The 25,736-nt window shown below is 43.7% G+C and overlaps 1 protein-coding gene across 2 annotated transcripts in view; it reads left to right on the top strand.

Annotated features, from left to right (window-relative positions):
• Positions 1 to 25,105, top strand: part of LOC129695588 (trypsin inhibitor ClTI-1-like) — a 37,536-nt gene extending 12,431 nt beyond the window's left edge. Inside the window, exons 1-4 of one of the 2 annotated variants that reach the window (XM_055632671.1) lie at positions 16,798 to 16,954; positions 17,589 to 17,623; positions 20,866 to 20,975; positions 24,789 to 25,105. In XM_055632671.1, coding sequence (XP_055488646.1) covers positions 16,843 to 16,954; positions 17,589 to 17,623; positions 20,866 to 20,975; positions 24,789 to 24,834 — 303 coding nt within the window. In that variant the 5' untranslated portion in view covers positions 16,798 to 16,842 and the 3' untranslated portion in view covers positions 24,835 to 25,105. Of the gene's footprint in view, positions 1 to 16,797; positions 16,955 to 17,588; positions 17,624 to 20,865; positions 20,976 to 24,788 lie in introns of those variants that run through there. The other variant, XM_055632673.1, reaches the window with a different exon arrangement.
• The last annotated feature ends 631 nt before the right edge of the window (positions 25,106 to 25,736 follow it).

Consider the following 25,736-nt stretch of genomic DNA (forward strand, 5'->3'; position numbering starts at 1 on the left):
GGGGGGAGAGGAGAGGGAGGGGGGAGGAGAGGGTGGAGAGGAGATGGGGGGATAGGAGAGAGAAAGTGGTGGAATATTGCATTGGTTGCGTTGGGGGAACAGGTGAGTGATAGAATATTGCGTTGGGGGAGTGTGATGTTTGTGGACCATGTGGGGTGAGAGGACCCGTTGCTCCTCCCTTGCAGCAGATGGAGCTGCACAAGACAAAGGGAGTTGTTTTGTAAATATCTGACTGCACACTCACACACTGTGTACGGCTCATACTGAAACATGATGCCGTCCTTAAGTTCTTCAAACCAAGACCAGTTCTGTCAGTTGGATGGACGTCATCGACAAGGAACTCTGCCGTCTTGAAGAAATGGGAATTATCACCCATGTGGACCAAACAGAATGGGCCACACCCATAGTTGTTCAGAAGCCTTGCGGCAAGATACGCATCTGTGGCGACTACAAAGTGACTGTAAACCCTAAATTGCACATTGACCAACACCCCATACCAAGAGTGGACGAGCTGTTCGTCAAGCTGCAAGGAGGACAGTACTTCCCGAAATTGTACATGTCCGACGCGCATCTCCAAGTGGAACTGGACGATGAGACAAAAACCCTGCTCGTGATCAACACGCACAAGGGACTGTTCTGATTGTCGTTTAGATTGGCACCGGCACTGACCATCTTCCAGAAACTGGTTGACAATCTGGTTGACCTGAATCCGTACGTAGCCGTCTACCTGGATGACAGAGGAAGAACACCTGCAGAACCTAAAACAGGTCGTCAGAGCACTGAACAACTACGGCATGAAGTTGCGCATGGACAAGTGTGCATTCTTCTGACAACAGGTCACATATCTCGGACATGCGATCTCGGCAAGTGCTCTGAAGCCATCAGAAGAAAGAGTGGACGTCATTGTGAAATTGCCGATGCCCGAAAATGTGAAGCAGCTTGAAAGCTTCATTGGCAAGATGAACTACTATGGCAAGTTCATACCGGCACTTTCAACTTTGTGCAACCTGCGAAAACAGGACGTCAAATGGCACTGGTACAAAGAGTGTGACCATGCATTCACCAGGTTGAAGGAGATGCTCGCCCAGAAGAAGCGCATGGTCCACTATGACCCATCAAAGTCAATCTCGCTGGCCGCCAATGCATCGCCATATGGTCTTGGAATTGTAATCTCACAAACGGCACCGAACGACAAGGAAGAACCAATCACGTTTGCATCCAAAACGCTGATGACCGCTGAGAAAAACGACAGTCAAGTGGAGAAAGAAGCACTGGCGATCATGTTTGGTGTCCAGAAGTTCCACCAATATTTGAGTGGGCGACATTTCCTGCTCATCACCGACCACATAGACCAATTTTGCTTGTCATGACGTTGCAGCGTCTACAACGTTGGGCCCTGATCATGATGGGATATGATGGCCACATCATTTACCGACAGTCTGTCGAGCATGCCAATGCCGATGCATTGTCTCGTCTACCGATTGGACCCGACCTGACGTTCGATAAAGAGGAAGCATTTATGGAAATTGAGACGGACGTGAACTTGCTCAACATGCGTGTCATCGCCGATTTCCCCGTCTCTGCAAGGACGGTCGCAAACTACACGAGCACAGACCCCATTTTGTCTAAGGAACAACATTTCGTCACTCAGGGGTGGCCAAACAGTCCTAAGCTGGACAAAGAATTCCGCTCATTCCAGAATGCGCAAACGGAAATATCCTCAAAGGAGGGCATTCTGGTCCACGATTGTCGAGTGATCATTCCGACGGAACTGCGATCGCAAATTCTGAAAATGTTGCACAAGACACACATTGAAATTGTGCGAATGAAGGCGCTCGCCCGCATGCATGTGTGGTGGCTGAATATCGAGACTGGTATAGCCGACCACTGCAAGGACTGTAAACCATGTGCCGAAACAGCGCGAATCTGCCGGAAATGATCTCAATAGACAATAGACAATAGGTGTAGGAGTAGGCCATTTGGCCCTTCGAGCCAGCACCACCATTCAATGTGATCATGGTTGATCATACCCAATCAGTACCCCGTTCCTGCCTTCTCCCTATATCCCCTGACTCCGCTATTTTTAAGAGCCCTATCTCGCTCTCTCTTGAAAGTATCCAGAGAACCTGCCTCCACCACCCTCAGAGGCAGAAAATTCCACACTCACCACTCTCTGTGAGAAAAAGTGATTCCCGTCTCCGTTCGAAAGGGCTTACTCCTTATTCTTAAACTGTGGCCCCTGGTTTGGACTCCCTCAACATCGGGAACATGTTTCCTGCCTCTAGCGTGTCCAAGCCCTGAAAAATCTTATATATTTCAATGATATTCCCTCTCATCCGTCTAAACTCCAGAGTGTACAAGCCCAGCTGCTCTATTCTCTCAGCATATGACAGTCCCGCATCCTGGGAATTAACCTTGTAAACCTACGCTGCACCCCCTTAATAGCAAGAATGTCCTTCCTCAAATTAGTCCTTCCTCAAATTTTGGCATTGGCCCGTCCCCGACCAACAATGGCAGCGAATCCACATAGAATTTACCGGACCGTTCCTGGAGGACATGTGGCTGGTCGTCATGGACGCCCATTCGAAATGGCCACATGTTATCCAAATGAATAAGTGTCCAACCACCGAAACAATCACTTCTGCGCTCGACGATTTGTTCGCCGTTAGAGATTTGCCCTTAACAATCGTAAGCGACAATGGACCCCAATTTGCTCTCGTTTATTTATTTTTTCTCTCTTTTTTCTTTTCTCTTTTTTCCCTTTTTTCTCGTTTTTCTTTTTTCTTTTCCTCTTTTTTCTTGTTTTTCTTTTTTTTCTATTTTTTCTTTTTCTCCTTTTTCTCTTTTTTCTCATTTTTCTCGCCGATATCTTTGACAGGTTGTTATAGTATCTGCCTCAACCACTTCCTCTGGCAGGTTGTTCCATATACACAACAATTAAATTATTATTTCCAAGAACACCCCTTGGTAAGCTTGGTAAGTGTAAGCCCGACAGGTCAGAATAAAAGGACGGACTAACAAAATGGAGATGAGGACTTTCTTTAGCCAAAGAGTAATGAATCAGTAGAATTTATTGGCACAGGTGGCTGTGCATGCAAAGATAGTGGGTATTTTTAAAGAAGAGATTGATACGTTTCTGATTTGGAAGTGTGTCAACGGTTATGGGGAGAATGCAGGAGAATGGGGTGTGTCGGTGTGGCCATTGCTAAACCCGGTCTCATCCCTGATGCCACAAAGGAATGTCGGTGGGAGGGATAGGGGGAGAGGGAAGGGGCAGAAAGGACAGGGGGAGAGGAATTGGAACAGATGTGTGTAAATCCAGGTGTGGCGCAGGGAAGGGGGAGGAGGGAGGGCAGTCAAAAACAATTTCTTAAAGGGTCTCTGTCCGTTATAACAATATGACTCTACAGAACACCATGCCCACAGTGTAGATCATTAACTTAACAGAGATTTTTCAATGATGCCTCCTCAACATGTGTCTTCTATGATTTGTACCATCTAGAGGGCATTTAGTGGAAATAATTTTGTATTTGTGGCAGCATGGTTTCCCAAATGAAAATGGCGAAATATCTACTTTGCAAGGATAAATGTGGGATAAATCGGACCCTGATTGGAGCCATCAGCTGTTCTGACATACCTGAGAAGCATCATGGTTCAACAGCTTGTAAAAAAATGAGGATGCTGAGGATATGGAACGAGCAGCCAGAGGAAATGAAAGAGGTGGGAATAATTATAATGTCTAAAAGATGTTTGGACAAGTGCATGGATTGGAAAGGTACAGACTTTGTGCCTATCCAAGATTGTCCAACATCTCCTCACAGCTAACACCATCTAGTATCCTGGTAAACCTCTTCTGCCGCCTCTCCAAAAGCTGCACTTCCTTCTTGAAAGGAGTTACCAGAACCAAACTCAATACTCTCCAGACTCCAGCCTAGTAGTAGGCCCCTCTCAGTCATGACTGACCATGGGTGATGCATCCTGGTCGGATGCAAGCCTGGGCAAAGTCGTATGGAGGACAGGTTGTTACCCATGCAGCAACACAGTCTCCAGCCCCACACTGCATAAAATATGTTTTCTTACAACACTACTACTTCTTTAGACAGTCATCTTTCTTTTTTGTCCTCTGCTCATTTATCCCATGATAGTGATCAATGTTTAGACATTATTTAATTGAAATACTTCCGTCATGGTCCCTCTCAACCTGTACTACTTCTAGGAGAACAACCAACTTCTCAGTCTATCCTTGTAACCAAGTCCTTCATAGAATAATTCAACATGGAAACCCATCCTTCGGTCCAACTTGTCCATGCCAACCAAAATGCCCCATCTTCACTCACTCTATCTGCCTGCATTTGGCCAATATCCCTCTAAACGCTTACTATCAATGTACCTGTCCAAATGTATTTTAAATGTTGTTAGTGTCTGCATCAACCAACTGCTCTGGCAGTTTGTTCCATATACACACCATCCTATATGTGAAAAAATTGCCCGGCAGATCATTCCCCTCTCATTGTAACCCAGGTTTTACTCTGGTAAAAGACCCTGTGCCCCACTGCGTCTATTCCCTGCATGATTGTATACACATGATCTATAGTATATTAGATCACCCATCAACCACTTTAAGTTCCTGGGAACCATCATCTCCAAGGACCTTAAGTGGGGGGCTACCATCACCTCCACAGTCAAAAAGGCACAACAAAGGGTGTACTTCCTATGGCAGCTGAGGAAGCACAATCTGCCACAGGCAATGATGATCCAATTCTACACGGCCATCGTAGAGTCTGTTCTCACCTTCTCCATCATGGTCTGGTTTGGCTCAGCCACCAAGCACGACACCTGGAGGCTGCAGCGAATCGTCCGATCAGCAGAGAAGGTTATTGGCTGCAACCTTCCCTCCATTGATGAACTGTACACTGCAAGGGCCAGGAAGTGAGCGGGCAAGATCATCTCTGACCCCTCTCACCCTGGCCACAAACTCTTTGAATCACTTCCATCTGGAAGGCGATTCCAGATTGTCAAAGCTGCCACAGACAGACATAAAAACAGTTTTTATCCACAAGTAGTTGCTCTACTCAACAGCCAACATTCTGTAGCCTCCATTTGATCTGGTATTTTGTTGGTTCACATGCTTGATCAATGGTGTTTTATCATTAATGTTTTATTATTATTAATGTTTAGTCATTCGTAACTGTCACTGTATGTCATGGTGTTACTTGTGGGCAGAGCACCAAGGCAAATTCCTTGTATGTGAATACTTGGCCAATAAAATTACTTACTTACTTACTTGCACTTGCACTCCAGAGAATAAAATCCTAGTCTGCTCAACCATTCCCTATTGCTCAGGCCTTTGATTCCTGGCCTCATGCTTGTAAATCTTCTCTGCACCCTTTCCAGCTTAAACATATCTTTTCTAGAGCAGAGTGACCAAAACTGAACACAATGCTCCAAATGCAGACTCACCAGCGTGTTGTGGAACTGTAACATAACATCCCAACTTCTTGGTTAATGTACCAAAAGTCTTTTTGACCACCCTATTAACCTGTGATGTCACTTTATATTTATATTTATATTTATAATTTATATTTTATATTTTATATTTTATATTTTATATTTATATTTATATTTATTTATATTTTATATTTGTTTATTTGTTCCGAACAAGTAAAGACATAATAGGAATAAATAACAACAACAAAATCAAAATAGTCAAACAATTGGACATTCCAGGCAATATTTGCAAAGCAATGAAAAGCATAAAGCAAAATTTAAATGTCCACCACTTTTTCTTTACAAGCACGAAAAAGAGTGAGAAGAAGAATAACTTATTTAATCTCACCCCTTCTCCCTAAACCCTTCTTCCATATTTAATAATCAATTAATTAATAATATTAATATTAATATAAATAATGTCATTTTGAACTGGTTCATATTTGGACATTGCTTTAGCTCCACATTCAAACTGTTCTACAATCCTACTCCACAGACCGAAATACAAAAAGTTTTTCAGGTCGTGCGGACTCTTTGTACCTTAAAATTAAATATTCTTCTTAAATTATAACCCCTCACTCGCTCATTGAATAATTTTTGTATATTTCCAGGTAAGTTTTTATTTTTGGCCCTAAACATTATCTGTGCTGTTTTAAATGCAACCAAATCTTCTAATTTTAATAATTTTGACTCTAAGAATAATGGATTAGAGTGACCCAGATACCTGACATTGTGAATAATACGTATTGCTCTTTTTTGCAGAATAGTTAATGAATATAGCAAACTTTTATAGTTATTGCCCCAGACTTCTACACAATAATTTAAATGGGGTAAGATTAGTGAACAGTAGAGAATGTGGAGTGATTTGTGATCCAGAACCTGCTTAACTTTGTGTAATACAGAAATGCTTTTGCCAGTTTGGATTATACATGTGTAATGTGTGATTTCCAGCATTAATTTCAAGGAACAATGTACCTACACTCTTAGATCCCTTTGTTCTACAACACAGCCAGGGCCCAGCCATTTACTGTCAAGGTCCTGCCCTGGTTAGACTTGTAACACCTTGTAGCAGACGCGGAGTTGTCCGTTAAAGAACGAGGCAGATGCAATGTTTGTCTGAAAATACTGTTCTTTATTGCTACGCTAAGTGGCTATGCTAATTCTCCTCACTCACCAACCCGTCCGCACACGATGAACACCTTAAATACTCCCCAGGGGCACCCGTGACCACACCGTGATCACTACCTCTCGTCACCAGGACATGTGACCCCCAAGAGCTGAAGGTTATGTATTGTGCGTGGCCACCACCAGGTGCCGCCACAACCTCAGTTATCTGCAGTAGACATGGACAATTTCCTATCATGCTGTTTATTATCCTTTCATGTGATTGGTTTCCATCTGTGCAACAACCCAATCTTCTTATACTTTTTCAAATATATTTTGAAAGTTCAGAAGCTTACTGACAATCTGCTTTCTTTGAAGTTAGTTAAATATTATTGCTTTTAACTGATATATGTTTGATTTCCCTAATTAACCCACACTTGTCGAACTGCTAAGTTGTTTCTTATTAATGTTTCTCACCATCATGGTTAAGCATCTCATCTGGACCATATAATCTATCAACTTTAAGTACAGCCAGTCTTTTATGAACCTTCTCTTTATCACAGATGGTTAGACAATGATATCTATATATTACTAAGTAAGATCTTGACCGCTTTTGACTCACTGCAATGTGATTTCCGAGAGAACGCCGCCACTTACGGCCGTCATTTTTGGCCACCTCGCTCAGAGCTGCCCTCCGCCAGACTGGACTGGAGGGTTTTCCCCATCCATGAAAAATCAGAGAGATATTAATGTTTTAAAAAAATTCACCATTCTCTCTGCTGCCCCCGCTTACTTACTAAAAGTAAGATCTTGACCACTTGGGTTGGGTTGAAGTAAAAAGCACTGCAAATGGTTGGTTTGCGATTTTGGATTGAAGTAAAAAGCACTGCAAATTGTCAGTTGTCTAAATTTGACAACTTCCTGTTTGCACTGTATATTGATTTTAGTAAAACGCTACCATTTACAGCTGTGATTTTTGGCCATCTTACTCAGTCCTCCTCTGCTCATCAGGTGCAGTGGGTTCTCCCCATCAGTGAAAAATAAAAGTGTTATTAGTGTTTAAAAAATATTGAGAATCTCTCTCCTGTCAATCACGCCATGAAGGCCACATGGTGGAGATTCTTGTCCGCAGATTCCACATTGCTGAGGCAGCACCTGATGTAAGTGCTTTATGAGGGCTGTGCCCATGAAGGACTGGGTTGAGCCCAACAATCTCTGCAGCCTCTTGCGTTCCTCTGCATTGGAATTAATGTACTAGGTCAAGATGCAATTAGTCAGGGTACTGTCTGCAGTGCATTTGTATATGTTTGTAGAGTATTTGCTGACATGCTGAACCTCTGTAAACGTCTAATAAAGGAGAGGTGCTTGTACATCTTCTTACATATGTGTGGGTCGATGACAGGTCATTTGAGCCAGAATTTCAAGCTTCTAAAGGGCCTGTCCCACTTAGGCGACTTTTCTGCGGACCGCCTGCGACCTTCAAACTCGCAGCACTCGCCTGAAAAACCGCAAACTGGAATGGCGCACACACACACACACACACACACACACACACACCACCAACACACACACACACACACACACACACCCGCACACACACACACACACACACACACACACACACACACACACACCCACACACACACACACACACACACACACACACACACACACACTAACACTAACACACACACTAACACACACACACACACACACACACACACACACACACACACACACACACACACACACACACACACACACACACACACACACACACACACACACACACACACACACACATCGCAAAGACGTGGGCCAGGGTAAGCGGGGGAGCGCTGTCTGAAATTCGCATGGTGCAAAGCCAAGGTGATATAGACACACACCGCAATGAACAGGAAGGTTAAGATGGCTAGCACAGTGTACGGTAAGTCCGTTAAAAAGAGTGGGGGGTGGGGGGGGGAAGGAATGGAGACACTTTTAAGAAGCCAGACAACTGTTGATAAGCCAGAGACACACAGCTGTGACGTTTAGCGGACATTTAACATTACCGGTCGATTTTCCTTGGTTCTGAAAACTCGTGCTTACGTTTTTTTTCCCCAATGAAAATGCCCGGTCAGCAAAGGAGATTAACTAAAACTACCCACAGCTACCTCAACTATCTACAACAATATGGCAACCCCACTATCACTGTACCTACGACTACAGGATTATCGACTTTCTCCATGGCGACCAATTTTTGGTCGCAGAAAAATTTTCAACATGATGAAAAATTTGCTGCGACCATACTGAGGCCGTGACTAGTTCCCAGAATGCAGCAAACCCTTTGTGACCATGAAGGAGTATCACCAGCGCCCACCAGCGAACATGTAGCGACCATGAGGCGAATGCAGAGTCTCCTGCACTCGCCTAAAAAGTCGCCTGAGTGGGACAGACCCTTAACTCTCTCCAGCGCCTACAACTGACACAAATGTATTTTTCTAAAGTTAGTGATGAGTTCCGTGGTCTTATTAATGTTGAGAGAGAGGTTGGGGTGGCAGCTCAATGTTAAGACAGTGGAATTGATTGTAGACTTTAGGAGAGCTCTCTCTCCCCTTCCCCCATTCGCCCTCAACAACACCACAGTCACATCTATGGAGTCATTTAAGTTCTTTGGAACCATCATCTCCAGGGACCTTACATGGAGGGCCACCATCGACTCCACAGTCAAAAAGGCCCAACAGAGGATGTACTTCCTGCGGCAGCTGAGAAAACACAATCTGCCGCAGGCAATGATGGTCCAGTTTTATACTACCTTCATAGAGTCTGTCCTCACTTTCTCCATCATGGTCTGAGTTGGCTCAGCCACCAAGCATGACATCCAGAGACTGCAGCGCATTGTTTGATCAGCCGAGAAGGTTGTTGGCTGCAACCTTCCCCCCATAGAAGAACTGTACACTGCAAGGGCCAGGAAGCGAGTGCGTAAGATCATCTCTGATCCCTCTCACCCTGGCAACAAATTCTTTGCACTTCCCTCTGGAAGGCGACTCTGGACTGTCAAAGTCGCCACAGCCAGACATAAAAACAGTTTTTTTTCCCATGAGCAGTAGCTTTACTCAATAACCAAATCTATCTATCTATCTATCTATCTATCTATCTATCTATCTATCTATCTATCTATCTATCTATCTATCTATCTATCTATCTATCTATCTATCTATCTATCTATCTATCTATCTGTAAGACCTTGACCACTTCCTGTTTTTCTGTTTCATGATTTTAGACAAAACGCTGCCACTTACGGCTGTGATTTTTGGCCAGCTTACTCAGAGTCCCCCTCCGCTGCGCAGGACAATAGGATTTTTCCCATCGATGAAACATAAAAGAGTTATTAATGTTTTAAAAATGTTGACATTCTCTCTGCTGCCCCTGCTGGTGGGAGGGGGGAGGGACTATAAAACCCGGACGTGTTGTGCGTCAGTCAGTCTCTGCAAGATGGGGGAAGTGAGAGGGTCACTTCACTCAGTCTGAGCTGTGAATAACACTGAATACATGTCTACTAAACTGTGAGTGTGATTTTACTGATTTTGACTGCCCTTAATGTGGTTTGAAAATGAAAATGTGGTTGGTTTGAAGTAAAAGCACTGCAAGTGGTTGGGTGGGGTTTTGGTTGAAGTAAAAAGCACTGCAAATGGTTGGTTTGGGGTTTTGGGTTGAAGTAAAAAGCACTGCAAATGGTTGGTTTGGGGTTTTGGGTTGAAGTAAAAAGCACTGCAAATGGTTAGTGGGCTAAACTTGACAACTTCCTGTTTGCACTGTATATTGATTTTAGATAAAACACTACCACTTACGGCTGTGATTTTTGGCCATCTTACTCAGTCCCCCTCCGCTCATCAGGTGCAGAGGATTCTTCCCATCAATGAAAAATAAAAGTGTTATTAGGGTTTAAAAAATGTTGAGAATCTCTCTACTGTCAATCATGCCACGAAGGCCACACCTTTTCTGATGGGAGGGGGAGGGATTATAAAACCCAGACGTGTGGGTGTGGCTCAGCCTCTGCATGATGGGGGAGAGAGACGTCACGACTCTGAGCTGTGAATCAACTGAACACACTGAATGTCTACTGAACTTTGAGTTTGGTGTTTTGTGTGGTTCTATGGTGGTTTTATGGTGGTTTCACCCTACTTGAAATGGTATGAAACTGCATTTGAATGTGGTGGCCTGCACTTTGCATGAAATGGTATGAAACTGCACTTGAATCTGATGGCCTTGCACCCTGCTTGAAGTGGTAGGAAAATGCATTTGAATTTGGTGGCCTTGCACCCTGCATGAAATGGTATGAAAATGCATTTGAATTTGGTGGCCTTGCACCCTGCATGAAATGGTATGAAACTGCACTTGAATTTGATGGCCTTGCACCCTGCTTGAAGTGGTAGGAAACTGCACGTGAATTCGATGCCTTGCACCCTACTTGAAGTGGTAGGAAACTGCACCTGAATTTGGTGGCCTTGCACCCTGCTTGAAGTGGTAGGAAACTGCATTTGAATTAGGCTGCCTTGCACCCTGCTTGAAATAGAATTTCAAGGAATAGCCATGTCAACTGCTAGCCCACCAGCCGTTAGTGAGCTGCCAGCACATCAGGCTTGAGTGACTGAGCTGCCACCCCAAGAATCAAATTTTCCCACAATGGCAATACTAGCCTTCTGGAGACCAGTCCCTTTAGCCCACAACCCCCCCACCAGCCCTCCAGAATGCCCCCCCCCCCCCCCCCCCCTCACTGGCCACCAATATTGGAATTGGTGGAGAGGTGGAATATTGCGCTGGGGGACCAGCCCTCCCCTGTGAACATGGGACCCAATGTGTCCCACTTAGTCTAGTACATAACTAAATCTCGTCATCTTCCGGTTTGCGTTGTTTTTCCATTTGCGCAAAAACAAAACGTGATAGGGCTACAATTTGCACCAAATGAACCAAGTTTTGTTCCAATTGGTCATATATTTTGAAAGTTATTAAGGTATAAAAATCTTTAAAACCACGCATGTGCAGATTGGTCTCCTCTCCTGTCAGTCACGGCCGGGACGATGCCACTTCCTGCACCATTGCTGCACTGATTGGCCGCCTCTGCTGTCAGTCGCCCATCACGGCCCGCCTCCCTGCCAATGCCCACCTCCGTGCCGCCGCTTCCCGCCTCACTGCCGGCCAGCGCGGCCCGCCTGCCTTCCTGCCGGGGATCCCGAGGCCTGGACACTGAGACTGGCTCTGTGGGTGCCAAGGGCTCATGCTCCTCCGGGGCACGCAAGAAGGGAGGAGCAGAAGCCTCATGATCCTGGGGAGGTGAGGAGGGAGAATGGGGGAATTGAGGGAGAGGAGGGGGTAGGGAGGGAGGGTGAGGGGAAAATGGGAAGGTGAGGAGGGAGAGTATGGGAGGAGGTGGGGATAGAGGGAGAGCAGGAGGTAGAGAGGGAAGAGGAGTTATGGAGGGAGTGACTGAGGGTAGGGGAAATGAGAGGTGAGGGAGGGATTGGGCAAGGGTAGATGAGGGGAAAGAGGGAGGAGGTGAGGAGGGAGAGTGGGAAAGGTGGGGGTAGTGGGGGAGGTACGGAGTGGGGAATAGAGGGAGAGTAAGGCAGTGGGTGAAGTAAGGATAGTGGGAGCATAGGGGGAGGTGAGGAGTGGGGGAGGTGGGGTTCAGAGAGATAGGGGGAGTATGGAGGGAAGGAGATAGGGAGTGACTAAGGGTAGGGGAAAGGAGAATGAGGGAGAAGTGAGGGAGGTATTGGGGAGGGGAGGAAGAGAGGGGAAAGAAGAGGGAGGGTGAAGAGGAGGGGGATGAAGTGCTGGGGATTAGGGGAAATGAGACGCACCTGCCCAGTTAGGGGCTACGGGTGAGTGGTGGAATATTGTGTTGAGGGAATGGATTGCGTTGGGGGACCAGGCCTCCCGTGTGACAGGGACCCAACGGGTCCAACTTAGTCTAGTATAAATTTAACGAGCTCAAAAATCAAATGGCAAAATTGGTGACAGTGATGAAAACCTGAATATAAAGGATGGATATACTTATCAGGCCAGACATTCTCTGTGGAGAGAGCAACATTTCAAGTAGATGACTTCATCAGGTTTACCTCCTGCTCCAGTTTCCTCCCATATTCCAAAGATGTGCACATTTGTCGGTTGTTGTTACCTTTGTTGTTATCTTCTCCCAGCTAACAATGATCTATTCTACATTTTCTTTGATCTCTATTCCCTTTGCCATGTTTTCACACCTTCACACTTCATTATCGATGTATCTCCCTCCCACCTGACGTTAGCCTGAAGAAGGGTCTCAACCCGAAACATCTCTCCAGAGATGCTGCCTGTCCTATTGAGTTATTCCAGCCATTTGTGTCTTTCTTCACAATTGTAGGTTAATTGGCTTCTGTAAACTGTCCCTAGTGTGTTGAATGGAACTAGTATACGTGATCATTGGTCGGCGCGAACTCGGTGAGCCGAAAGGCCTGTTTCCACGCTGTATCTCTGAACTAAACTAAACACACACTGAGAATGATGAATATTCTCTTGCAGCAGAGACCAGTGTTGTTGATGTCCAGTCCTCACCTTGCCCTGTGTTGCACTACACAGTGTGGAGCTGGTTTATATAAAGGGATGGCTGCCATGTGACTCATTGTACAAAGTGAATCACACATAGGGTGAGGATGGACTAGGACGGTCCAGAGTGTGAGTGAGGCAACAGTTAATAATAACAGAAGTCTGAAGAAGGGTTTCAGCCCGAAACGTTGCATATTTCCTTCGCTCCATAGATGCTGCTGCACCCGCTGACTTTCTCCAGCTTTTTTGCGTACCTCCAGTTAATAATAACACTCTTGGACAAGTGCTACAGTGTTAAACAGTATATGTCCAAGCACAACATGAACCTACAAGGATACAATCTCTTGAGTGTCATTTCGAAACACATTCTTTTCATTGGAGTACATAGTGAGCTTTGTGCATCTACTGCTGAATGTAACAAATAGTGACAACTGGCTGTATCCTTGTGTATAAAGTGCTGATGAAGCATTTCCCATTGAAAGCACCCTGTGTACTCTGGGCAAATTGGCAACAATTGGAACTGAGATGGCACTGCCATATATGTTGCTGTTGGGTCTTTGAGTGTTTATTGTTATTGTGCACACAGGTTCATATTCAAACACAATAATGTTATGCACAGAATCACTATATTTATTAGTGACAACTGCACAGTGAGAAGAAGCAAATGAATGTGGTGCACAATGCTGGAAAGCTGTAAAAAAAAAGCTGATGCTGGTAATCGTGGAGATACTCTGCATCTCCGTCAGCATCTGTGGTGAAAGAAACATAGGTAATCCTTCATAATGTCTTATCTTTCTTCATGGAAAGCTATGTTTGAACAAGAAACAAACGATCATAGTTTTATTTTATAAAGAACCTATTTGAATTTTTCATTCATCATTTAACAGCAGGTACTTTGATGAGAATGTATTTAGTTGATCACTAAATTTTCAGAATACCCTAAAATAGGTGGTATTGTAGAGAGTGAAGATGGTTATCAACAATTATAGCAGGATTTTGATCAGCTGAGCAACTGGTCCAAGAAATGTCAAATGGAGATTAATTCAGATAAGTGTGAGTTGTTGCAGAAACAAAAAACTGCAGATAACTGTATTGGTTAATACACAAAAGACACAAAAGAGTATTCAAGTATAGGGAGAGCAACTTTTTAGACAAATCAACATTTAACCTCCTGTTTCCTGATTTTAGAAAACAATTCTTCCATTTAGCTAACAAATGGGTGAGTAAAGGGCACATCTATTTCCTGTTGCATGTGGGATTCATACCAGATAAAACTATTTTTCGCCACCTAACATCTTTAAGCTCCCTTTCCAAGGAACATCACCCACCATCTCCGAGCACCCCAGCCATACCTCTCTTTCCCAGCTTCCTACCTCCACCTCATCTGTCGGAAAAGGATCCCAATACAAAACACCATCTGTCCATTCTCTCCTCTGATGCTGCCTGACTTGCTGAGTTCCTCATGCACTTTGTTTTTTCACAAGATTCCAGCACTTGCAGTTTTCAGTGACCCTGGAGTACTCCCCTATACCCATGTTGTTAGATGGCATTAATTAAATAATTATAGGATCATGTATAACTTTTATAGGAGTAGAACATGATTTGTCGAGGCTGCCAGAGAAAGACAGTGTAGTTCGAGTATTCAGGTACAGGGATAGAAAAAGCGTTGAAAATAATTACCATCTTAAAGGCAGAAGTGTTAGATGCCTTAGTGGATGAAGGTTGGATATATCCCAGGGCCTGGTGAGATTTATCCCAGACTGTCACATTTAGCAATTGAGGAGATTGCTGGTACTCAGATAGTTTCGTATATTCTGGCCAGAGGTGACCGAAAGAAGAAAACATGGTACCTGTATGCAATAAAGACACCAGGAATATATTAGAAGGTGGACAAAAATGCTGGAGAAACTCAGCGGGTGAGGCAGCATCTATGGAATGAAGGAATAGGTGATGTTTCGGGTCGAGACTTCTGAAGAAGGGTCTCGACTCGAAACATCACCTATTCCTTCGCTCCATAGATGCTGCTTCACCCGCTGAGTTTCTCCAGCTTTTCTGTCTACCTTCGATTTTTCCAGCATCTGCAATTCTTTCTTAACCAGGAATATGTTAGGTAATTATAGGCCTGTGAGTCTAACATGAATCAGTATCAGCATGACTTTGATCAGGAGAATTTCTATCAGTTTCTCATAAGTGTGAGGAGATGCGTTTTGGGATGGCTGATAAAACGAGGGCTTTCACAATGAATGGTGGTGGCCCAGGGAATACTGAGGAACACAGGACCTTGGAGTGCATGCCAGATGATCCCTGAAAATAGGATCACAAGTAGTTATGGTTAAGAAGCCAAATTTGATATTTGCCTTCATCAGCAAAGATGTCAAGTATAAGAACTGGAAGGTTATGGGAGGTTATGTATTTTAAATATTCATCACCTTCAACGATCACTCGAAGTTAAGTGCAATAGTTCTCCTGGTGGGATCTTTCTGTGGGTCTTGAGATGGCTGAATGGGCCAATCGTGAAGACAAAAACTTTACTGCAATGTGGGTCCCTACAGGCGTGTCCATGACATCTTTAAAAGTGGTGCAAAGACAGCCCCCACACAGTCCCTGATAGAGATTGGAATCTGCAGCACGCACTCCACAACGGTTGGCAGTCTCTCCCCACTGCAGCTGCCTTCCACTTTCTCAACTATCATGGTGCTCTAACTGCTGACCAGCCACCTGTTCCAATGCTGAGGTCCTCTTCTTGGGAAGCACTTTGTCTGGAACCTCTCCCTCTCCCTTGACCTGCCACCATGGGTGACCCTACTAGGACCATAGCTCCAGATGATATAGCTCTCGGGATCTTCGGCACATGCAGGCGTCTTCACCATGACATGGTGGTGACCCTAGGAGAGGTGTAAAATATCAGTTGAAGTACTGCAGCAGTTCTGGTCGCCATATTACAGGAAATAGTTACACTGGAGAGGGTGCAGAGGAAATTAATCAGGATCTGGGTTGAAGACCTTTACCTATGAGAAGAGAGTGGGAAAAATTCTGGCTTTCTCTTCCTAAGAGGGGGGAATGCCAAATAGACATAGATTTATTGTCAAGAAACATTTCTCCATGGCGGAGAAGTCCATGACCAGAGGCCATAGGTTAAAGATAAGGAGTAAGAAATGTTAAGTGGATCGAAGGAAGAATTCTATTATCTAAACAATTATTGAAATCTGGAACACAATGTTTAAGTGATTGGTGGAGGCAAATACTCTTACCCACTCAAGATATACCACTCAGGTGTAAATCATAACAGCTGATGGCTCCAGTCAAGATCATATTTATCTTACAAATAACTTGTGTGAAGTAAATTTTTCACATTGCCTTTTGGGAGATCATGTTGCTGTAATTGACACCAACATTCCTGGTGACCGACCACATTTCAAGCTTCATGGTGAAGCACTTTGGGACATCTTGAGACTGGGGAAGGTGATTTGTAAATTGTAAATTGCTGCCACTTTATTGCCACTTTGCCTATTGCTTCACTTCAGAAATGGGACTTAGAAATTGTATAATAATAAAATATATAATAAAAGACTTCTCTCCTGTCAATACCGTGCGGCCAAACTCAAGTCCGGCCACTGATTCGCGTTGTCAATCTGATCCCTGTATCAATCGCTGGCTGTGTGTGATTTGCTGAGGACAGGATGAAGGATGGGAGCGCTCGCTCTGCGCGGATACATAAGGAGCTCCGGGGATCGCCGCTCAAACTGCTGTAGTGGAGTGATGATGAAGTTCCTGCTAACACTGACCATCTGCGCTTCAGGTACCGGCTCTTGGTGGCGGCCGTCTGAGCGGACAGATCCGGAGCGGGAGATGCACAGCCGGGACTGAAATCTATTTCATCTCAGCGCTGCATCCGCAAATGCCATTCTTTTGGGGGACCAGGTCTGTGATATTGAAAGGATATCAGTGCCTGACCTGTGTGCCCATTGAACTCGCGGGTAATTTAATGCAATTCTCGCTGAGTGGGGAATTAAGGAACTGCATTAAGGTTCAGCAAGGCAAGACACAAATTGCTAGAGTGACAACCCTGGAGATATTTCAGGTCGGGTCCTTTCTTCAGTCTGATTGCAGGGATGGGGGAAGGAAATCAACAAGAGTGGAGTGGGGTGGGGAATCATGGAAGGTCCTTGGTGGTTATAGGCGAAGTTTTTTTTTCACGGGCAGATGATGTACACACACACAAGGTGCAAAGGCAAAATGATTAGTTGCGAATCGGGAAGCTGGAGGATTGGCGGGGTGTGAATCGTTTAGGAGTGTAGAGCGAGGGGCGCATTTCGTGTCTTTTCTCTCTACATGGGGTTAGGCGCTTTACAGATTCAGATGGGATTCTTTACGGATGCATTGAAGAATGGATCGTACATGGATCATAATTAACGTTTTTGACTGTTTTCCAGTATTCCTCGCTCAACGCGTCGTCGCTGTGAAACCCGTAAGTTCAAGACCCTTCTACTTTTCAATGGACTGGTGTAGAGTTTGGGCGTTAGTGGTGGACGGAACAGACAGGGCCAGTGGGAGGGAAATCTTTTCAGGTAGATGACCTCTTATGGAAAACAAGGGTTAAAATGCAGAGAAAATAAGGAGGGGGTGATAGCGGAAGGTTAAAAGGCAAAACGTGTAAGTGAAAGATAAAAGGTCAGTAACGGGGCAGGGAAAGAAACAATAGATGCTGGACTGGTGGAGAGATAAAATGGCATGGATTTTTCAGCTCAGGGTTAAATTTCGAGGGCTGCAATTCGTTTAGTCAAGGATAGAAAAACAGAGAGGCAGGGAGATGGAGGAGTTGAAGTGACGGAGAACTGGGAAGCAGGGACTGAGTCTGGAGAAACGTGTGTGTTCAGCAAGCGCTTACCCCCTCTTCCTCGCCACAGTGTGAGTGCTGAGTGCGGAAAGATGTGGACGTAAAAACTGCTCGACCTGGGTGGTGAATTCTTGAAACGCTGGGTGGTGGGAAGGGAGGGGGTCAAAAGGCAGTCGTTGCATCTGCTGCTCTTGTGGGACAAGTGTTGTGAGACGGAGAAGGAAGTGGATCGCTGAGGAATGGACTAAGTTCCAGGGTGGGAACATTTTCCTTCTGAATATTGAAAAGGACGGGGAAGATTTGGTTGGTGGTGGCATTGAACTAAAGATGAAATGTTGGAGGCCGTGTAGAAGCAGGTAAAATGAAATACCAGGACAGGGAACAATAATGGGCCCAGCACCGTTCTAAATGAAGGAATGAGAGATGTCGAAAATAAATTGGACATTAAAAAAAAAAAATGTTTTAACTTGATTCCCTGATTACAAACTTGATTTGGGATTATAAATCACATTGAATTCATAAACGACATCTATGTAAACCCAAAGAAAAAGGTGGATTGGCTCTCCCCAATTTCTTATACTATTTTTGGGCAGCGAATACTAAAAATATAATTTACTGGCTGGATAATGCATGTCAACAAGTAGATTGGTTATTAACGGAGAGAGAGGATTGCTCGCCTTTTAATATAGGCACGATCCTTCTCTCCCCAATAAAGTTGAAGAACACAATATATGAGAAACCCCGATTATTCATAGTACCTTACGAATTTGGAGTCAAGTAAAACTTACTCTTAAATTAAGAAATCTATCTCTTCTTTCTCCAATAGCTAATAACCCGTCGTTCAAACCATCTATTATAGATAAAACGTTTATTTATTGGGAAAGACTAGGGATTAAAAAGGTTGGGGATTTGTATGAAATGGAAAACCTACTATCAATCCGGAAATTACAGTCGAAACACAATCTGAACGGTAATCAATATTTCAGATATCTTCAAATTCGAGATTATTTGAAAACCCACGAGTACCAAACTCTTGCCAGATATATTAGATGAAGGTATGAATAGAAACGCAGTCAAATAATCTAATATCATACTTGTACAATATGCTTCTAAATATAGAAATTCCATCGTCAGACATAATTAGAAGAGAATGGGAAGAGGAATTAGGCCTAAAAAATTCCATAAACAGATGGGAAAAATATCTCCTATATATACATAATTGATCGATTAATGTTAGACAGACTACACAGACTATATTACTCAAAAACGAAACTGAATAAGATTTTTCCAAATGTCTCTCCTATCTGCGACAAATGTCTTTCTCAAGAAGCAACTCAAACACACTCCTTTGCCTCTTGCACAAAGCTCCATAAATGTTGGAAAGGAATTTTTGAAATGTTCTCAAAATTATTAAAAACAAAACTAGACCCCCATACAGAATTGATTATTTTCGGAATAGCAGGAGCCTGTTCTGAGCTATCAATATTTCAAAGACGTTTCCTTAATTATGGCCTGATAATGGCAAAAAAACGTACACTTAAATTTTGGAAAAGTGCTTCTACCCCAATTTAAAATGTGGGTTATAAGCATGTCTGAGACGCTACATCTTGAAGATATGAGACTCGTCTTAGCAGGAAAATCAGAGCAATTTTCAAACATATGATCTCCTTTCATTGATTAATTACAAGTATAGTATGGTGCAACACAATTTTGGAATTAAACTGATTTATAGACAGGGTGATGGGTGTGGTGAGAAATGAAGCAGGTATGTATATCAACATGTTTTGGTCCTTTTTTTAAAATTATTTTTTGTTTTTGTCTTATTCTTTATTAGGTTTTTACTTATTCACTCTTTGACTGCACTATTTGGTAGTTTAGGGGTTTCCACATTCACTATTTCTCTCACTTTCTTTCTTGCTCTTTCTCTCTTTCTATTTCTTCTTTGTCAAAATTAAAATGGAAGATGTACAATAAATGTATTTTGTCATATGCTGCGGTTTATTCTACTGTACATTGCTTCTAATAAAAATATTAATTAAAAAAAATAAAGAATAAAAAATAAATTGGACATGGATTACGGGCTTTGTTGATCAAGATGTCTGGAAATTGTTTGTTGAAAGCCAAAGTTGTATTAGAAAAACTGGCGTAGATGATGCCATCATCACCTCTGATGAAAATCTGAGAAAGAGAGAGAGAGAGATGTGGAGGTGGGGGGTTTCCAAAAAGAGGGGGAAAGGGGGCGTGGGACAAGGCAACAAACCCTCAGCATTTGGGTGGGGAGCACTTCCATTCCATGAACTTCACCGAAGGCAATGTTTGAGGTTCCTTCCCTTCACAGCTACTGAGCCTGTTGCCGTCATGATTCCATTAGACATTCAAGTTATTACAGGACACATCCAGCTTGAAATCCTTTTGACAAAGGAACATCATCAGAGCTCTTTTTCAGCTGAATTATTTGAGGAACAAGACACCACACTGCAAATTACCAGAGATTGCCTCCAATCCATCGTTGGTCTGGTATCTTTAACAATCTGTAGGTGTTTCATTCCCTCAGCGTGGGGCAGTTTGTAGTAATGACAATGCAACATGAAGGTCGTTGCCCCATTTCCTGGAGCACACCTGGCTCCTTCATCTTTGCCTCTTTGACTGGATATTTGTCCATCTGTCCGAATATTTCCATGACAATATCTGATTGTCTGCAATGCATATAAATGCGTGTTGCTATTGATCTGAAGACATGATATTGATGACTTTTAGTTTCTTGACAGAAGCTGCTTGAATTTGATTTGTTACTTAAATTAAATGTCTTCTTTTGATTAAAATGCTCATTCTGTTCTGTTTTACTAATGTGATCTGTTTTTGTTTGGTTTCAGCCTAAATGTGATAAATATTCATCACCATTGTGCTCACGAGTGCGGGACCCAGTCTGTGGAACTAATAGCATAACCTTTGCCAATGAGTGTATGCTCTGCTTGTTCAATAGGTGCGAAATTTAATCTTTCAACATGGGCTTTCTTGGCAAATCCATTGAGAAGGAAGATCAAATTTCTTTGAGGAAGTGGCTGGAATGCATTGCTGGAAGTGGTGGTGAGGATAGATATGTTAGTGGCTGTTAAAGAGTCTGTTGGAAGGTTAGATCACATGGGATCCAAGGAGAGATAGCTGAATGGATAGCGAATTGACTCCATGAAAGAAAGCCGAGGGTGATGGTGGAAGGTTGCTTCTCAGACTGGAGGCCTGTGACTAGTGGTGTGCCTCAGGGTTTGGTGCTGGGCCCATTATTGTTTGTCATCTACATCAATTATTTGAATGAGAACATACACCGCAAAATTAGCAAGTTTGCTGATGATACAAAAGTTAGTCGTTTTGCAGATAGTGAAGATGGTTATGAAAGATTGCAGGAGGATCTGGATCAATTGGCCAGGTGGGCGGAGGAATGGTTGATAGAATTTAATACAGAGAAGTGTGAGGTGTTGCATTTTGGGACGTTGAACAAGGGAAGGGCCTAAACAGTAAATTGTAGGCCTATGGGTAGTGTTGTAAAGCAGAGGGATCTAGGAGTACAGGTGCACGGTTCCTTGAAGGTCGAGTTGCAGGTAGATAAGGTGGTCAAAAAGACTTATGGCACTTTGGCCTTCATCAGTCTGAGTATTGAGTATAGAACTTGGGAGAACTTGGTTGCAGTTGTATAAGACGTTGGTGAGACCGCATCTAGAATATTGTGTTCAGTTCTGGGCACCATGTTATAGGAAAGATATCGTCAAGCATGAAAGGGTTCAGAAAAGATTTACGAGGATGTTGCCAGGACCAGTGGGTGTGAGCTATAGGGGAAACTTGTGTTGGCTGAGTCTCTAATCCATGGAGCATAGGAGGATGAGAGGTGATCTTATAGAGGTGTACAAAATTATGAGAGGAATAGATCGGGTCGATGCACAGAGTCTCTTGCCCAGAGTAGGGGAATCGAGGACCAGAGGAAATAGGTTCAAGGTGAGGGGGAAAAGATTTAATAGGAATCTGAGGGATAACTTTTTCACACAAAGGGTTGTAAATGTATGGAACAAGCTGCCAAAGGAGATAGCTGAGGCTGGGACTATCCCATCATTTAAGAAACATTTAGACAGGTACATGGATAGCACAGGTTTGGAGCGATATGGACCAAGCACAGGCAAGTGGGACGAGTGTAGCTGGGACATTGTTGCCATGGGGCAAGTTGGACCGAAGGGCCTCTTTCCACACTGTATCACTCTATGGCTATGACTCTGGATAGGCACACGGATGAGCACAGAATAGAGGCATATGGATCAAGAGTAGAATTAAGAGTTAGTCTTGGCATCACGTTTGGCACAATCGTGTGCCAAAGGGCCTGTTCCTGTGCTGTACTGTTCTATGTTCCACGTTGTTGAGGTGGAATCGCACATCGAAATAATCCATTAAGTTTAAATCCACCGTTAAAAAATACTTTTCCAATCCAATCCACTTCCGAGCAACCGATGTTCATCACATGGTTACAGCATGCCAACTATTCCTCAATTACCCCTAAATGTTGTGAGGACTTTATTTTTTAGGAAGCAAATTACAGAAATTCACCACCCCTTGAGTGATTATAAATGTATCTTGGGGGGCGGCACAGTGGTGCAGCGGTAGAGTTGCTGTCCTCCAACTCCAGAGACACGGGTTCGATCTTGACTACAGGTGGTGTCTGTACGGAATTTGTACATTCTCCCCGTGACCTGTGGGTTTCCCCCAAGTGCTCCAGTTTCCTCCCACACTCCAAAGACATACAGGTTTGTCAGTTAATTGGCTTATGTAAATATTTTAAATTGTCCCTAGTGTGTAGGATAGCTCTAGTGTACATGGTTTGCTGGTCGGTCTGGACTCAGTGGACTGAAGGGCCTGTTTCCACGCTGTATCTCTAAACTAAACTTTCCTCCAATCCTTCTACCACTGGAAGTGTCTGACTCTAGTCATTTTCTATCATAGGAAATTGGTCCTTTCTATTCCTTTCTACTCGCGCTACTCATAATTTTGTAAACCTCAGTTGTTGCTCCCCTCAGCCTCTCTTCCTGCTCAAAAAACAATTATGCCATCTAGTTTTCTTGTACATCTAAAATGCACCAGTTCTGACAATATCCTGATAAATCAAATATGATTGCACCCTTTCTGTGCTAATTGTATGCTTCATATTGGTCTACTATGATCTCTGCTATTGTATTCTATGCCTCAACTGATAAATAAGGAATCATAAATTTATATATTTCCATGATCACAGACTAAAACACAATATCCTGAAGAGGATACTGCTTAAACCTGACAAAACCAAAATCTCGTAATTTCCATCTTTCCCAGCTGAACTTTGTTCAAAATGTTTAGAATATTTGTTCTTATATTGAAAATTAGACCTCAGAGTCCATTGTGAGCCCAAAGGTTTAACAGCTGCAATGCCATTGATCTTCATTTATATTTATTAAGATTGAATGGGCAAAAGCCTAGAACCATACTGCTCAGGAATTGCCACCTCAGCCCTTAATGTCCATGCTGAATATGATGCCGTTAGAATAATCTCCTCTGTTTGTATGTGATCCTATCATTCCAATCACTGCATTTGCTTATCTAAGAGCCTCTTAAATGCCATTATCATATCACACAATCTCTGGCAGCTCATTCCATGAACCTCTTGTGTTTAAAAATAAATGTGCCTTGCATACCTCCGGTAAACATTGCCCCTCCACCTTAAAGCTGTACCCCTCTAACATTCTATTAGGTCTCCCCTATAAAGCTACAACATCGAATAAACGGCACCAATCTTCATGTGATAACTCAAAGTTCTCCTGTATCCTTCTGCTTCCAGCTTTTTCACTTTATCAGTTTCCATTCCTCAGGAACTAGGACTCAGAACTCCTATATTCAATGCCCCGACTGATGAATGCAAGCATACCACGTCCATGCTTTACCGCTCCATCTACTAGTGTTGCCAAGGAAGTTGAGGAGAATTGAGTTTTGGCAAAGCATGTATGCATAAACAGTGTTAAACTAATTTATTTGTCTTAATGTAAAGTTGTGTCATCATTTTATGCCACCAATGAATTGAGGGTATTGTTCGAGGATCATTGCCTATGCTGAGTCGGTCCTTTGATCCCTGCCCATTAGAAAATAGGTGCAGGAGGAGGCCATACGGCCCTTCGAGCCAACACCGCTTTTTTTTTGTTGCTTACTTTCATAGACTGATGTACAAGGACCCCCAGATCCCGTTGTACTTCCCCTTTTCCCAACTTGACGCCATTTAGATAGTAATCTGCCTTCCTGTTTTTGCTACCAAAGTGGATAACCTCACATTTATCCGCATTAAACTTCATCTACCATGCATCTGCCCACTCCCCCAACCTGTCTAAGTCACCCTGCATTCTCATAGCATCCACCTCACAGTTCACACTGCCACCCAGCTTTGTGTCATCTGCAAATTTGCTAATGTTACTTTGAATCCCTTCATCCAAATCATTGATGTATATTGTAAATAGCTGCGGTCCCAGCACCAAGCCATGCGGTACCCCACTAGTCATTGCCTACCATTCTGAATGGGACCCGTTAATCCCTACTCTTTGTTTCCTGTCTGCTAACCACTTCTCTATCCATGTCAGCACTCTACCCCCAATACCATGTGCCCTAATTTTGCCCACTAATCTCCTATGTGGGATCTTATCAAATGCTTTCTGAAAGTCAATTGAAACATTGTTTCAAGTCATTGAAACATGGTTTATTGTAAAATGTTTTATTTTCAACTGGTTTTCTGTGCCTCCAGGGAATACAATAAAGATATTAACATTCTGAGGAATGGAGACTGTTAAAGCGAAAATGTTCGAAGCAGAAGGACACTGGAGAACTTTGAGTTACCACATGACGATTGATGCCAGTTAGTCGATGGGCAACAGTCTATCGACTCTATCCCTTTAGCATGTTGAGCTTTTCTTCAGAACTGGAGGTGGATTTGCTGACCAGGAGCTCATGGAGAACTGATCAAGAAAGTAGTTGTCCTCATGTTCTACTTGATTAGGGAATAAACCCTCATTTACCTTCTGCAAAGAACAAACAGATCTTTCAATAAATAATCTTTAAAACTTGTGTTATACGTGTGCATACATGCTTTCTTCAATTTTTTGTAATCAAATGGATGGCAGTAGCTCCCACTATTCTGCATCACTCCACACAACTGTGCTTTTCCCTCTTCAGAATAAGCGAGTTCGGTATTCCGAAAAACACAAGGAATCATGGGATTTGTCAAAGGTTATTCGCAAAAAAAAAACGCATGAGCCAGGTACCGGGAGAGTGGGGTGTAACAGCGAGAGAGAGAGAGAGAGAGGGGGCAGATGCGAGTGGGAGACGAGGAGAGACTGGTCTGGCGGAGAGACGGTGAGAGGTGGGGGAGAGAGAATGGGGGTTTGTGTTTTGCTCACAGATGTGTTTAGTTTAAAATTCCACGGGGAGTGCCGGGGTTTGCACATTGGTTGCAGAGGCGGGCAATGTCCTCTAGTCCCTTCCTCCAGTCCGGCATGAGGGGTGGGGGGGTGGAGAAATTGTCCTAGCGCCGGTGAGTTCTTGCGCAGATGGGGTGTCCGAGACCTGCAGTGAAGCCGCGATAGCGAGTTCCCTATCTCCCCTCCCATCCATCTCCCCATCGCTCTCCCCTTCTCTCTCCCCGCTGGCTTTCCCCCCATCCCCCAGTCTCTACCTCCCCCTCTCCCTCCATCCC

Source organism: Leucoraja erinacea, chromosome 3, assembly GCF_028641065.1.
Source record: "Leucoraja erinacea ecotype New England chromosome 3, Leri_hhj_1, whole genome shotgun sequence".
NCBI lineage: Eukaryota > Metazoa > Chordata > Chondrichthyes > Rajiformes > Rajidae > Leucoraja > Leucoraja erinaceus.